This window comes from Gossypium raimondii, chromosome 8 (genome assembly GCF_025698545.1).
Source record: "Gossypium raimondii isolate GPD5lz chromosome 8, ASM2569854v1, whole genome shotgun sequence".
Lineage (NCBI taxonomy): Eukaryota > Viridiplantae > Streptophyta > Magnoliopsida > Malvales > Malvaceae > Gossypium > Gossypium raimondii.
Window position 1 is genome coordinate 36084218 of NC_068572.1, and position 10939 is coordinate 36095156.

A 10939-nucleotide genomic window follows, 5' to 3' on the forward strand; every position below is an offset into this window, starting at 1 on the left:
TTTTTCTATACAAAATTTCCACAAATAATTCTAATGTGTTGTTTTTAAATGGTAACGATTTTTTTTAAGGAAATGGTAACAAATTTGTGTATTATAAGTTCATGTAAGTAAAAAACAATTTAATATAAAAAAGTATTATCTATATTAAATAATAATACATTAATATTATTTTTACTTGTATTAAATAATACTAAATTAAAATAATACATTAAAAAAGATAATTAATTCCATTCCAAAAATAAATAATATTTTTTAAAACAAAACACAAAAACGAAAACAACTAAATTAACCCATCATATGCGAGAAGCTATTTGTTTTATCGGCAAAAAGACCAGCTCCTAGCTCCTCAAGTGCTTCAACATACACATGCACATCTTCTATCCTATCAAAAGTCATCTTAACAATGCGATCAACCACTTGATTTTTCTCCCTTGGAGCATGCCTAATTCTCCACTAATCTATAGTATGTAATATCAAATAAATCCTTCTTACCAAAGTTAAGATCGATTCGGCCAAGTGCCTATCTGAAAGGCATTGACCATCTCTAGACTATCAATATGGATCAATATCTTGTTGTATCTCGTCTTTGAAGAAGAATCAAACCATCTAAAATACCTCAAATCTCAGCATCAAACAGTCCCTAAATAGTGGTTGAAACCAATTGTTTTAAATATTTTAGTTTTGGAATCAATTATTTAGTAAACATAATGTAATAAATTGTTTTTGTATATAAATTATTTTTAAATGGTAATAATCATTGAGTTTTAGGATTTAAAAATAAAATTGTTACCTAATTATTTTATATAATAATGGTTTTTTTATATTATTACTAAATCCAAAAATAATACATTAAACGTATTGTTATTTTAACTAATATATATATATAAAAGAAATGAAAGAAAATCCAAAGGGGGTACATTAGTAATACAACTCAAACATTTGTTCAGTGAATGGCAGAAAATAAAAAGCAAAGGTTCCACCGAGATTTGAACTCGGGTTACTGGATTCAGAGTCCAATGTCCTGACCACTAGACCATGGAACCATATTCTGCCCGTACTTCTCTACTTTTTATATATATATATAGAATAATATATATATATATCCGAAATTAGATTAAATTAATGATAAAATATTAGGGGAGAAAGTAAGAAGAAGAAGATGAAATAAATGGGAGAGAAATTTGAAGCATAAATTACTACTAGTCTTCTTTTATAGTTTGTTTTCAGGAGTAGGAAGTTGTAATTAAATGATTTAATTTCGGCCTGAACATTGAATATGAAATGTACAAACAATATCCTTCTTTCATGAAATGGTGAAACAAGAAGATTAAAATGAACAAGTTCTTTTTAATGAAAATGTAAAAGAGAAAGAAAACATCATTATTTTAATCTTCATCATTCATTACGAACAATTTAATTTTCTTTATTCAATTTTTTAATATTTAATTTATCAAAATTACTTCATTACTACAACACAAGTCATATATATCAAGAAACAAGTTTTAATGTTATCTTAGAAATTGTGTTCCCATTGCTTCAGTACCATTCAGTGGATAAAGCAATCAAGACTCCACGTCATATACACCAATTATGTTAGGAAACCATGCTAACCATACATCAGTTTTAATGTGTTTATACTACCTTTTTTCTTGTTGCATATTTATTTTAATGTGTTTATAAAAATTAATAATTAAGTTAGACAATATATCAAGCATACATCATATGTTCTTAAAATGGATGATGTAACATTATTTTATTAGTCTATATATTTTAATATGCTTTTAGGATGGAACACATTGTAGTCCCATCGTGGGAAGTTTAGTAAAATTAATTATATTTGAATTTTTACATCATTATTTTTCTAATTACTAATTTTGTAGTATATAATATCTTCATTTATCACCGATAAAAAGTTGAGATTGATGATGAGAAAAGTATAGTGTAAAAGAAAATTACTCCACAAATAATTAAAAGTAACTTTACAGAAAAATCTTTAAAAAATGTATTTTCTTGTATAAAAAATTAATAGAAGATTTTGATAAAAAAATAAATATTTTAGAGTTGAGATGAGCATCAATGAATATGAATAAAATTGTGGTTTATTAAACATAGAATTCATGAAAGACTGAACAGCCATACTCAAAGTGTTTCAGATATTGAAGGGGTTAGCAGCACTTGCTGTAAGTCCGGTTCACGTTCTTGTTCTTGTTTGATAAAAGGAAGACTTCCTGGGTTTTCCTCTTCCAAAACAAGATTCAATGGAGTTTGAGGAGGGTACTTGTTTAAAATGTAGTCAATTTCCCCTCCATTGATCTCCTTTTGATTCAGAAGAACCTGCAATTAGCAATACATAAATCAAAATGAAGTTTTTCTTATCAAGTCTGAAACTTCACTTTAGTACTTCAGATACCAGCTCCTCCGTTTCAAGTGCAGATATCTTTTGAGAATCAAATTACCTTCACCGCTTTCAGCAAAGCAGCGTGATGCCTCCTAAGAAGAGAAACCGTCCTTCCATACATATCCCGTAGTAGTTCCTCACTCCTCTTTGCGATTTCATCATCCATATTGAAGTTGACAGGGGGTTCAATCAGGTCATAGTCATCATAAAGAGATCCTTCAAAGTCTAGCCGAGGACCCACGAATTTAACTTTCTTTCTCCATGGTGGCGGTTCTCCATGTATGACCATTGGATTCTCCAAATTCCATCTGATGGAAGTCATAAAAGACCTGATATTAAAACCATTTCACTCGGGGAGAAACACTCAAAAAGGCATGCAGCAGTTCAACTAACATGGTTAAAATTTTGCGAGCAAGCCAAGATGCATCTGCCAGGTAGCTAAGTGATGCCCTCGAGGTGTCCCGCCCATAAATCACCTCTTCAGCAGCTCTTCCCCCAAGAAAAACCTTCACATAAACAATGGTTCACATTACAAATATTGACAAAATCCAGACAATCTGATAGAATCAATTTATAACTGCTAGCATGAATCCACACCTGGAGCCGATGCAACAGCTGCGGTCGGCGCTCAAACATGTATGATTCATCATCTAGCCGATGAAACACAACTTGTGATAGTGTCTGCATAAATCGCCATCATTAGCTATGCCCCTGAGACTGCCGAGCAATAGTGTTTTGTTTTGTCTAACTTTAGGTGATATTACAAGCATGCACAATAGCTAAGCATCAAAATTAACTTCCTCAAAGAAGGACAGTAAAAACAAAAGATAGAAAATAAGGAAACCAATAGCACCTGACCACGAGGAACAACAGAGATACGATCACAACATTCAACTTCTGCATTTTCATATCGCCTAAGCAGATGAGAAGTTATAGCAACTCCAACTTCAGTAGTTGCTCTGCGACACTGTCCCTGATGACCCAGATCAATACCAACACGCTTAGGTCCTACAGTTAGTCGATCTACTGCATCATCCATATCTGACTGAAGAATAGATTCATGCCTTTTCCTGACAGCCACAAGAGCAGCCTCTTGGACTAGTTGAGCCAATTTTGCTCCAGTCCATCCTATTAAGAGAATATATAATTTTGCTATTAAAATAGAAACCAACTAGTCGAGTCATCCTTGTTCCCTCTGTTTTATTAAGAAATACATGATTTCAGTAATCAAATTAGAAATTAAGAAAAAGTTGAATGCATACCAGGCAAGTTATTTGCATAAGAAGACAAATCAACTGACTCTGACATCTTCACTTTGCTTGCATGAATTTTCAAAATTTGCAATCGCCCCTTAGCATTTGGAGGACGAATTCTTATCTACATAAAAACCACCAAAGGAAAAAAGATGAATTGGTGTCATTTCACAAAGCAATTCAGAAAATAAAAACAATAAAGATTGTCTTCCGGAACCGGAAGACACTTCAAGTATAATGGATCCAACCAACAGATAGTGCATAGCATATAGATGTAAAACAGGAGCATATGCAACTATGAGGAGGATACCACTCTCAGAAAAATACATACTTGAAGCAACAAATATAATGTCACACTTCAACAAGGCCTTAACAATAAATGCGAGAACTGCTTAGAATTTCCATCGAATATATTTTTGTATTGATGAGATATATTAACTAATTAGATCTGCTATTCAAGTGATGGAAATTAACCTTGCGATCAAAACGACCTGGCCTGAGAAGTGCAGGATCTAACAAATCTCTACGATTTGTAGCAGCCAAAAATATAACACCTTTGCCAGTATCAAACCCATCAAGCTCTATTAGTAGCTGATTCAAAGTAGTTTCCCGCTCCTGAGTGGCTGCATTATACAGGTGGTCTGTTGTTTCCTTGAAAATCCCTTGACGTCTGATCAGATAGAAAGAAAGAGAGAAAATCATTCACATATGATCTTAAAGACAGCTATGTTTTTCTCCTCTCCACTAAATTCATCTATGGTTATCTTCCTACTCATAATTGCAATGATAATTGGCCTGTAAAAGGTACCAAGTGTGGCCCATTCTCAGTGTCTTATAAAATACCATAAAAGATAAGCAAGGCAACTATATTTCCATTTCCAATCACTTGATTTAAATCAGATGCAAAATATTAATGCTTAGTTGCAAACTATATCTGCAAAGCTTATACCTCATTCGCCTTTTCACAAAAAATGTCAACAAATGGTGTGGTTTCAACAAGTTCTTGCATTAAAAAAAGAAGGGATAGGAGTAGCAACAAGATTATCATACCTAGTTGCTAAAGCATCAATTTCATCAATGAATATAACTGATGGTTTATTTACCTGCAAAAGATAAGAATTTCTCAACAAATTACACAAAGAACATAGCACAACCAAGTATCTGTAAATAAAAGGAATCCGTACTTATAACATAAAAAACAATAACACAGAAAATACAACAAGCTGATTTATAGGTGCCCCAACCATCTGCAACATTTTATCTGTTTCCTAATTATTATCAGATGCCCAACAAGTTTCTTCAAGATGAAGCATCAAAAGTATGGAATCTAGATTACAAGTACTGCACCTCGATTAACAGCTACATGCTGCCTTAGCAATCAAATATAAGAAACTTATAGCATTATCACCTTGGCTCTCTTAAACAGATCCCTGATACGAGCAGAACCAACACCGACTAAAACTTCCACAAATTCTGAGCCTGCCATTTGGTAGAACGGAACACCTGCTTCACCAGCTATAGCCTTGGCAACTAAGGTCTGGAAAAGTATGAGATACATAAGATAGATAGGTGAAGGAAATTCCATAGCAAATTTTGCGAACCTCTTAATAAAAAACCAACCTTCCCACATCCTGGGGGGCCCTCCAAAAGAACCCCATGAGGAGGCTTTATCCCTATCTTATCAAATAGTTCTGGATTCTTCAAATATCTCACCAACTAATAAAAATACGATACGAATTAGTAAGACATCATTATAACAGAAGACACACACAGACACACATATGTATGTAAAACACAGATAGAGAGAAATGGAAAAGGAAAAAGAACCATTTGCACAACTCAAACAGGGGTCATCCTTCTCTTTCATCTATTTTCAAATAGAAAAATGGATACCTCTTGAAGTTCCTCAACTGCTTCATCTATGCCTGCTACATCACTAAACTTAACACCAGTTGAACCCTGAAAGAAAAAACTTTTGAAGTAGCCTTAGAAATGCAACACAGGACTCTAGCAAGATAAAGATGAACAAGTAATATTTCAAGTCTCACATCAACACGAGCTTCTGCTTTGGATCGCGAAAAATCAATGCCTTGCCATAGATCCTGCCATTTTTATAAACAGTATTATTTACATACTCTTTGCAATAAACAAATCAGATTAAACAGTAAAATTTGCAAAGATGAGCAATGATTACCCATTTCCTGAAGTTCTTAGGTCTTCTTGAAAGTGTGAAACGCACAAGAAGAACCATGGTTAAAAGGACAATTGTGATGGGTTTTAGCATCTCGATACTAGCAGATACACCACCGAAAGTGTAAAATTCATACAACTTGGAGAAAATCCCCCCATCACTAAACACATCAACAAGATTATCCCAAATCCTCTCTAATATACTGAATATGATACCTAGAAAAAGTTTAACAAATGGTTTCACTATGGGCCATACAACATATACAGTTGTTACAAAGACAAAACTGGTGACAGCAAATGCAGCAGCTGCTAGAAACCCTCCAACAAGAACTGCTGCAGCAGTAATTACAGCAGTCACCATTCCAAGCTCTACCATCACTCTGCTGGATATGGACGATGCCACTGGATGAGGATACTCTGGTATTTTACCCACCCAAGACTGCATCACAAGTTTAAACAATAAAGGAGATTAATAAGGAACCAAAAGATACAGATTACCCAACACCAAAGTACCAAACATGCTTCAATGCCTATGACATGCGCAATTGTCTCTATTCTTCACACTGTTTTTTTCTCAGAACATCAAGGAAAGATATAGTCTTAATATTTAATGAAAGATATTACTAACAAAACTTCGCATACTAACATTATATAAGATTCAAGTGATCAAGGCAATTCTTACAACAGAACTATGATCTTGCTAAGTTGACATAAACCTCATCATTTCCAGTTAATTCAATTATTAAGTGGATACTTTGGACTATAGTTTTCACAAAAACCAGGGCATATACATCAAAACACATGTACAAAGTGAACTAATCCATGGCTATCGAAATAAAGCAACTTTACAACCACCTCATAGTTATTCTATAAAAGACTCATAAGCAGCGATTTCATGTATAGCTAGAGAATCAAAGAATGGTTAAATGGTTTATCACCGTCATGGGCGTCTCAATTTCATATCGTTGTCCAGTGTACTCTCTTAAAAGATCTTGGGCTTCACTCTCATTCAATCTCATTGCCCTACAAAGATAAAACAAACCGCATAGATATATTACAGAGAACTGCAAAGCAATACAACTAGAAAAAATTCCAAGCCATATTAATATTCACATAGATATATATTATAGAGAACTGAAAAGAAATATAACTTGAAAAAGATGCGAGCCATATTGACATTCACCATTTAGTCCTTTGCAAGCTCTTGTCACCAGGAATATCCTCCAAATCCACAACAAAGTCCCAATACCTACCAACATATGAAACACCAGAAACCTCCTTGGAAGTCAACAATTTAACCTTGTCACTTTTCATAGCTTTCCTAAAATCTTCCAAGCTCATTTTGGGCAATTCCTCCAAATTCTTCTCGAATTCCTCCTCCTCGGATAACTCTGCCCCAAAAATCTGCTCTGGCACGTAAAGCTTCCCTTTATACTCCCTCAAAATATCATTCAAATACACGTAGTCATTTTCACTAGTTTCACTCTCTCTTTCCCCTCCAATGGTTTCACTTTTTGATTTTGATTTTGTATTCAACTTTTTCTTCAAAATTTCGATCAAACCCAGATTGTTACCTTTTCTTAAATCATCTTTTTCTTTCAATGTGTAAATCTTGTTACCAACGAGGTACCTGGGCTCTACTTGGCTAGGGTTTTCCTTCAAAACCCTAGTCACAAAGTCATCCCCTTTGGGCTTGCTAGTGTCACCACCGGGCTGTGAGGATTGTAATTCGCATAAAACTGTGAATGATCGGTGAAGTAATGGAGTTCTTAATCGGAATTTTCGGGTCAAATTCGAGGGATGTATTCGTTTGGGGAGAGATTTGATAGGAGTAGAGTAGGGTTTTGGAAAATTAACCCGAGCTGAGATTAGGGTATCAATGGTGGCCATCCTCTTCAGCAAACTCGGAGAGCATTAGGGTTTACAAAATGGGCATTGGAACAAAGCAATATTCAGCATCAATTTCATTCACCAAAATTGCAGAATAGGGTTTATCCGACTAGGGTTTTTGATATATTAAAATGAGGAAGAAGAAATGGGAGTTGATAGCTGCTTTTCCAGACTTATCAGAGCGAAGCTTATCCGGGTCAGGCCTGACCGGCTTTAATAAGTGTAGCCATTTGTTTACGTTTATTATTGGTGTCAAAATGGGTTTTATAATTACGCGTAGGTCGATTTTAACTTTTATTAGAGAAATAGGTCGGTTTTAGGAGAAAGAAACTCAAAGCGAATTTAGCTGTGCATGTTTTCTGCATAAATATTAATAAAGCACGTTTAATTAGACACGTTTTCTTTCAACGATAACTACAACGACCATTGTCATGCCAAACAGTAAAAAAAATTAAAAACTCAACAGTAACTTTTTTTAACCTATAAATACCTTCAATTTTCATTTTTTTTCATTCACATTCTTCTCTCAAACTCTCTCGAGTTTTTATTCAAAATTTATTTATATGTTCATTTTAAAATATTTTTTAGTTATATTGTATTTTATTCGTTCTGATCAATTTCTCGAGAATGGACGCCTCTCTAATCCACTTCGACGACAACCATATTTTCGTCGTCCAATTAGTAATGGTAATTCGTTATTTTTAATTATGTTAATTTTTTATAAATCTAAATATTTTTTATGTTACAAATAGACAAATGATTGTGTGCTGGAGGCATTTATACATAATACAAGGGAGCCTCTGATCCCTGAAATTCATGGGTACCTACAAGAGGCTGGATTCTTGCATGTGTCTCGCATATAAGGGGGCTGCAAACTTGATCCCACATTAATCATTGTATTGGTAGAAAGATAGAGGCCTAAAACACACACTGTCCGCCTTCCATGTGGAGAGTGTACAATCACACTCGAAGGCGTAGCATTAAAGCTCGATCTACCGGTGGATGGAATAGTCATCACAGGATCAACGGTGGTTCGGGGGAAAGTGGACCTCAGTATGGCAATCTTGGGAAAGGTCTCGAACAGTTTCAAAGATGGTCGGATATCGATCAACTGGTTGGAGAAAAATTTCGATAAGTTTCTCGACTACTCAACGGAGGAGGTCATACAACAGTACGCCCAAGCATTCATCATGAGGTTAATCGGAGATATTTTAATGCTTGATAAATCTAGAAATTTGGTGCACGTAAGGTGGCTTCGACATCTAATGCACTTTAGCGAATGCACAAAACTAAGTTGGGGATCTACTGTGCTGTCAACATTATACCGAGAGCTTTGTCGGGTAACGCAACTGGATAAGATGTCGATCGGTGATTGCTTGTTACTGCTGCAGTCGTGGCACTGGTAGTGAATATCTTTTTTATGTCATAGAGTCACCAACCCAAACATGTTCCCGTTGGTGATAAGGTAAACATCATTTATCAATAAATACGTAGTTTGTGCAGTAAATATTTTTATTTATTATACGTTTTGCCTAATATATCATTTGTACAAGTGGAACTATAGGCCGAGTTACATGAGACTGCCCAATGAGTTAGAAAACGTTAGGCTACTGTTAGATCAACGCTCGAAAATCGAGGTTAATTTCCTATCCTATTCAAACCTATATTAATTATGCAATGATTCGTTAAAAAAATTTTAGTAACGATAATTACAATTTTTTCTTTTCAGTTTGAATGGATGTTGTATACCGACCCCGAGATCATATCTTACATTCTACCGGAAATGTTAAACAACCGGGAGATGTGGGATACGAAGGTGTCGTTGGTAGTGTACACGATGATGGAAACAACAAATCGGACTGGGTTCCACGACAGTTCAGGTATAAGCAACGAATTCCACCGTCACTGCAAGACATGAACGAACTGTACAAGTTAAGCATGCGGGGGAAAAACGACGAGGACTGGACGGAGAAGCACAAGGAGCGCATCTAAGCTTGGAATCGTAGGATAGAATCTCTACCAGCTCGCAAACCATTTTTCTCGACGGACACGATGACAAATAATGATTACTTGACATGGTTCAGAGCCGTCGACAAGCCGTATCTGCTACTACCAGAGGCGAGGAGTAAAAAAATTCGACCGAATAAGCAACGACAACGCCCACAATAGCGTAGGAGGGGACATGGTCACACAACGGGTTCGTCATCGGCTCTAGCAAAAGATGTGCCACCTGTGGCTATACAATATCCGAGTCAGCTCCCTCAACTTATTCTCGCTCAATTCCTAACCCCGTGTAATTTTCACAAGCACCACCACACTATAGACCACCGCTACATGTGGACAGTTTTTCTGTTCTTGCAGGTTTATATTTCGGGGGATCAACATCCCCTGCATACTACCCCCTATGCCGATGTCGATGTCGAACCCCATATCGAGATAGATGTCGACATATGCACCGCCACTGATGACAATATCGATGCAAACACTCATGCATCAATCGATGCCTAGGTCGATGCCGATGTACCTGGGTTTAGGGTATATTATGGTTACATGCCTATAGTAACCTAAACACTATGCACATCATTCTTTTACTAGGGTGGCTCATCGTCGCAACCACCAGACGCGGGAGTGATAGATACACAATAGCAGGCAAGGACTACGCAACAAATCGACCACAGAGAAAGATGATGACGCTAACGACCTCGAAGAAACAGTTGTCCAGGTGATGTGATCCAGCTCGATTGATTTAGTCGAGTTCACTTAAGATGCCCGATCGTCGACGAGAAGTTCATTCAGATTTGTAAATAGATGGAGTTAAGTTGGTTTATAAACGGAAGTAGTCAAAATGGGTTCACAAGATGGATTGGTTTGATGGTTGATAGGTTCGGTTTAATAAAGAAATAATTTATAAGTTGATAGTTAAAATGGAATGGAAATATGATCTCAAGTGTCAAGAACGATTCAATACTATATGAAATATTGCACCGGGACTTATATTGCTTAAGGTGGATTAAATGGAAAAGTCGAAGATGGACCTTGACCCGTTACCTATATAGAGGTAAGAACCAAAGGTATAAAAAGATAGTTGAACGCCACACCGGTTTGGTGATAAGTTCAATTGAGTTCGGATGGATGCCACTAGCAAGCTAGATAAGTCGTTTCGAGACTCGAACGAAAGAAGAGAGGAGGTAACCTCACAAGAACAAAA

At 35.7% G+C, this 10939-nt stretch overlaps 1 protein-coding gene and 1 non-coding gene across 2 annotated transcripts; both read right to left on the reverse strand.

Moving 5' to 3' along the window:
• Positions 1-971: 971 nt before the first annotated feature.
• On the reverse strand, positions 972-1043 carry TRNAQ-CUG (transfer RNA glutamine (anticodon CUG)). The gene has a single exon. It is a non-coding gene; the product is annotated as a tRNA-Gln (tRNA).
• Positions 1044-1992: 949 nt separating this feature from the next.
• Positions 1993-7961, reverse strand: LOC105791334 (probable inactive ATP-dependent zinc metalloprotease FTSHI 1, chloroplastic). Its single transcript, XM_012619365.2, has 15 exons — positions 7025-7961; positions 6780-6864; positions 5846-6280; positions 5700-5753; positions 5545-5610; positions 5272-5367; positions 5060-5188; positions 4702-4754; positions 4126-4321; positions 3661-3775; positions 3252-3526; positions 2996-3079; positions 2792-2904; positions 2457-2706; positions 1993-2334 (listed from the first exon to the last, which is right to left on the reverse strand). The coding sequence occupies exons 1-15, from the start codon at positions 7729-7731 to the stop codon at positions 2140-2142; spliced, it is 2853 nt and encodes a 950-aa protein (XP_012474819.1). The 5' UTR covers positions 7732-7961; the 3' UTR covers positions 1993-2139.
• Between the last annotated feature and the right edge of the window lie 2978 nt (positions 7962-10939).

Coding starts and splice junctions, on each gene's coding strand:
- LOC105791334 (XM_012619365.2), bottom strand. CDS start 7,731: ATGGCCACCATTGATACCCTAATCTCAGCTCGGGTTAATTTTCCAAAA. Junction 5,368..5,544: donor CAGTTGAGGAACTTCAAGAG/GTATCCATTTTT, acceptor TATTTTTATTAG/TTGGTGAGATATTTGAAGAA. Junction 3,527..3,660: donor TTATGCAAATAACTTGCCTG/GTATGCATTCAA, acceptor TTCTCTTAATAG/GATGGACTGGAGCAAAATTG.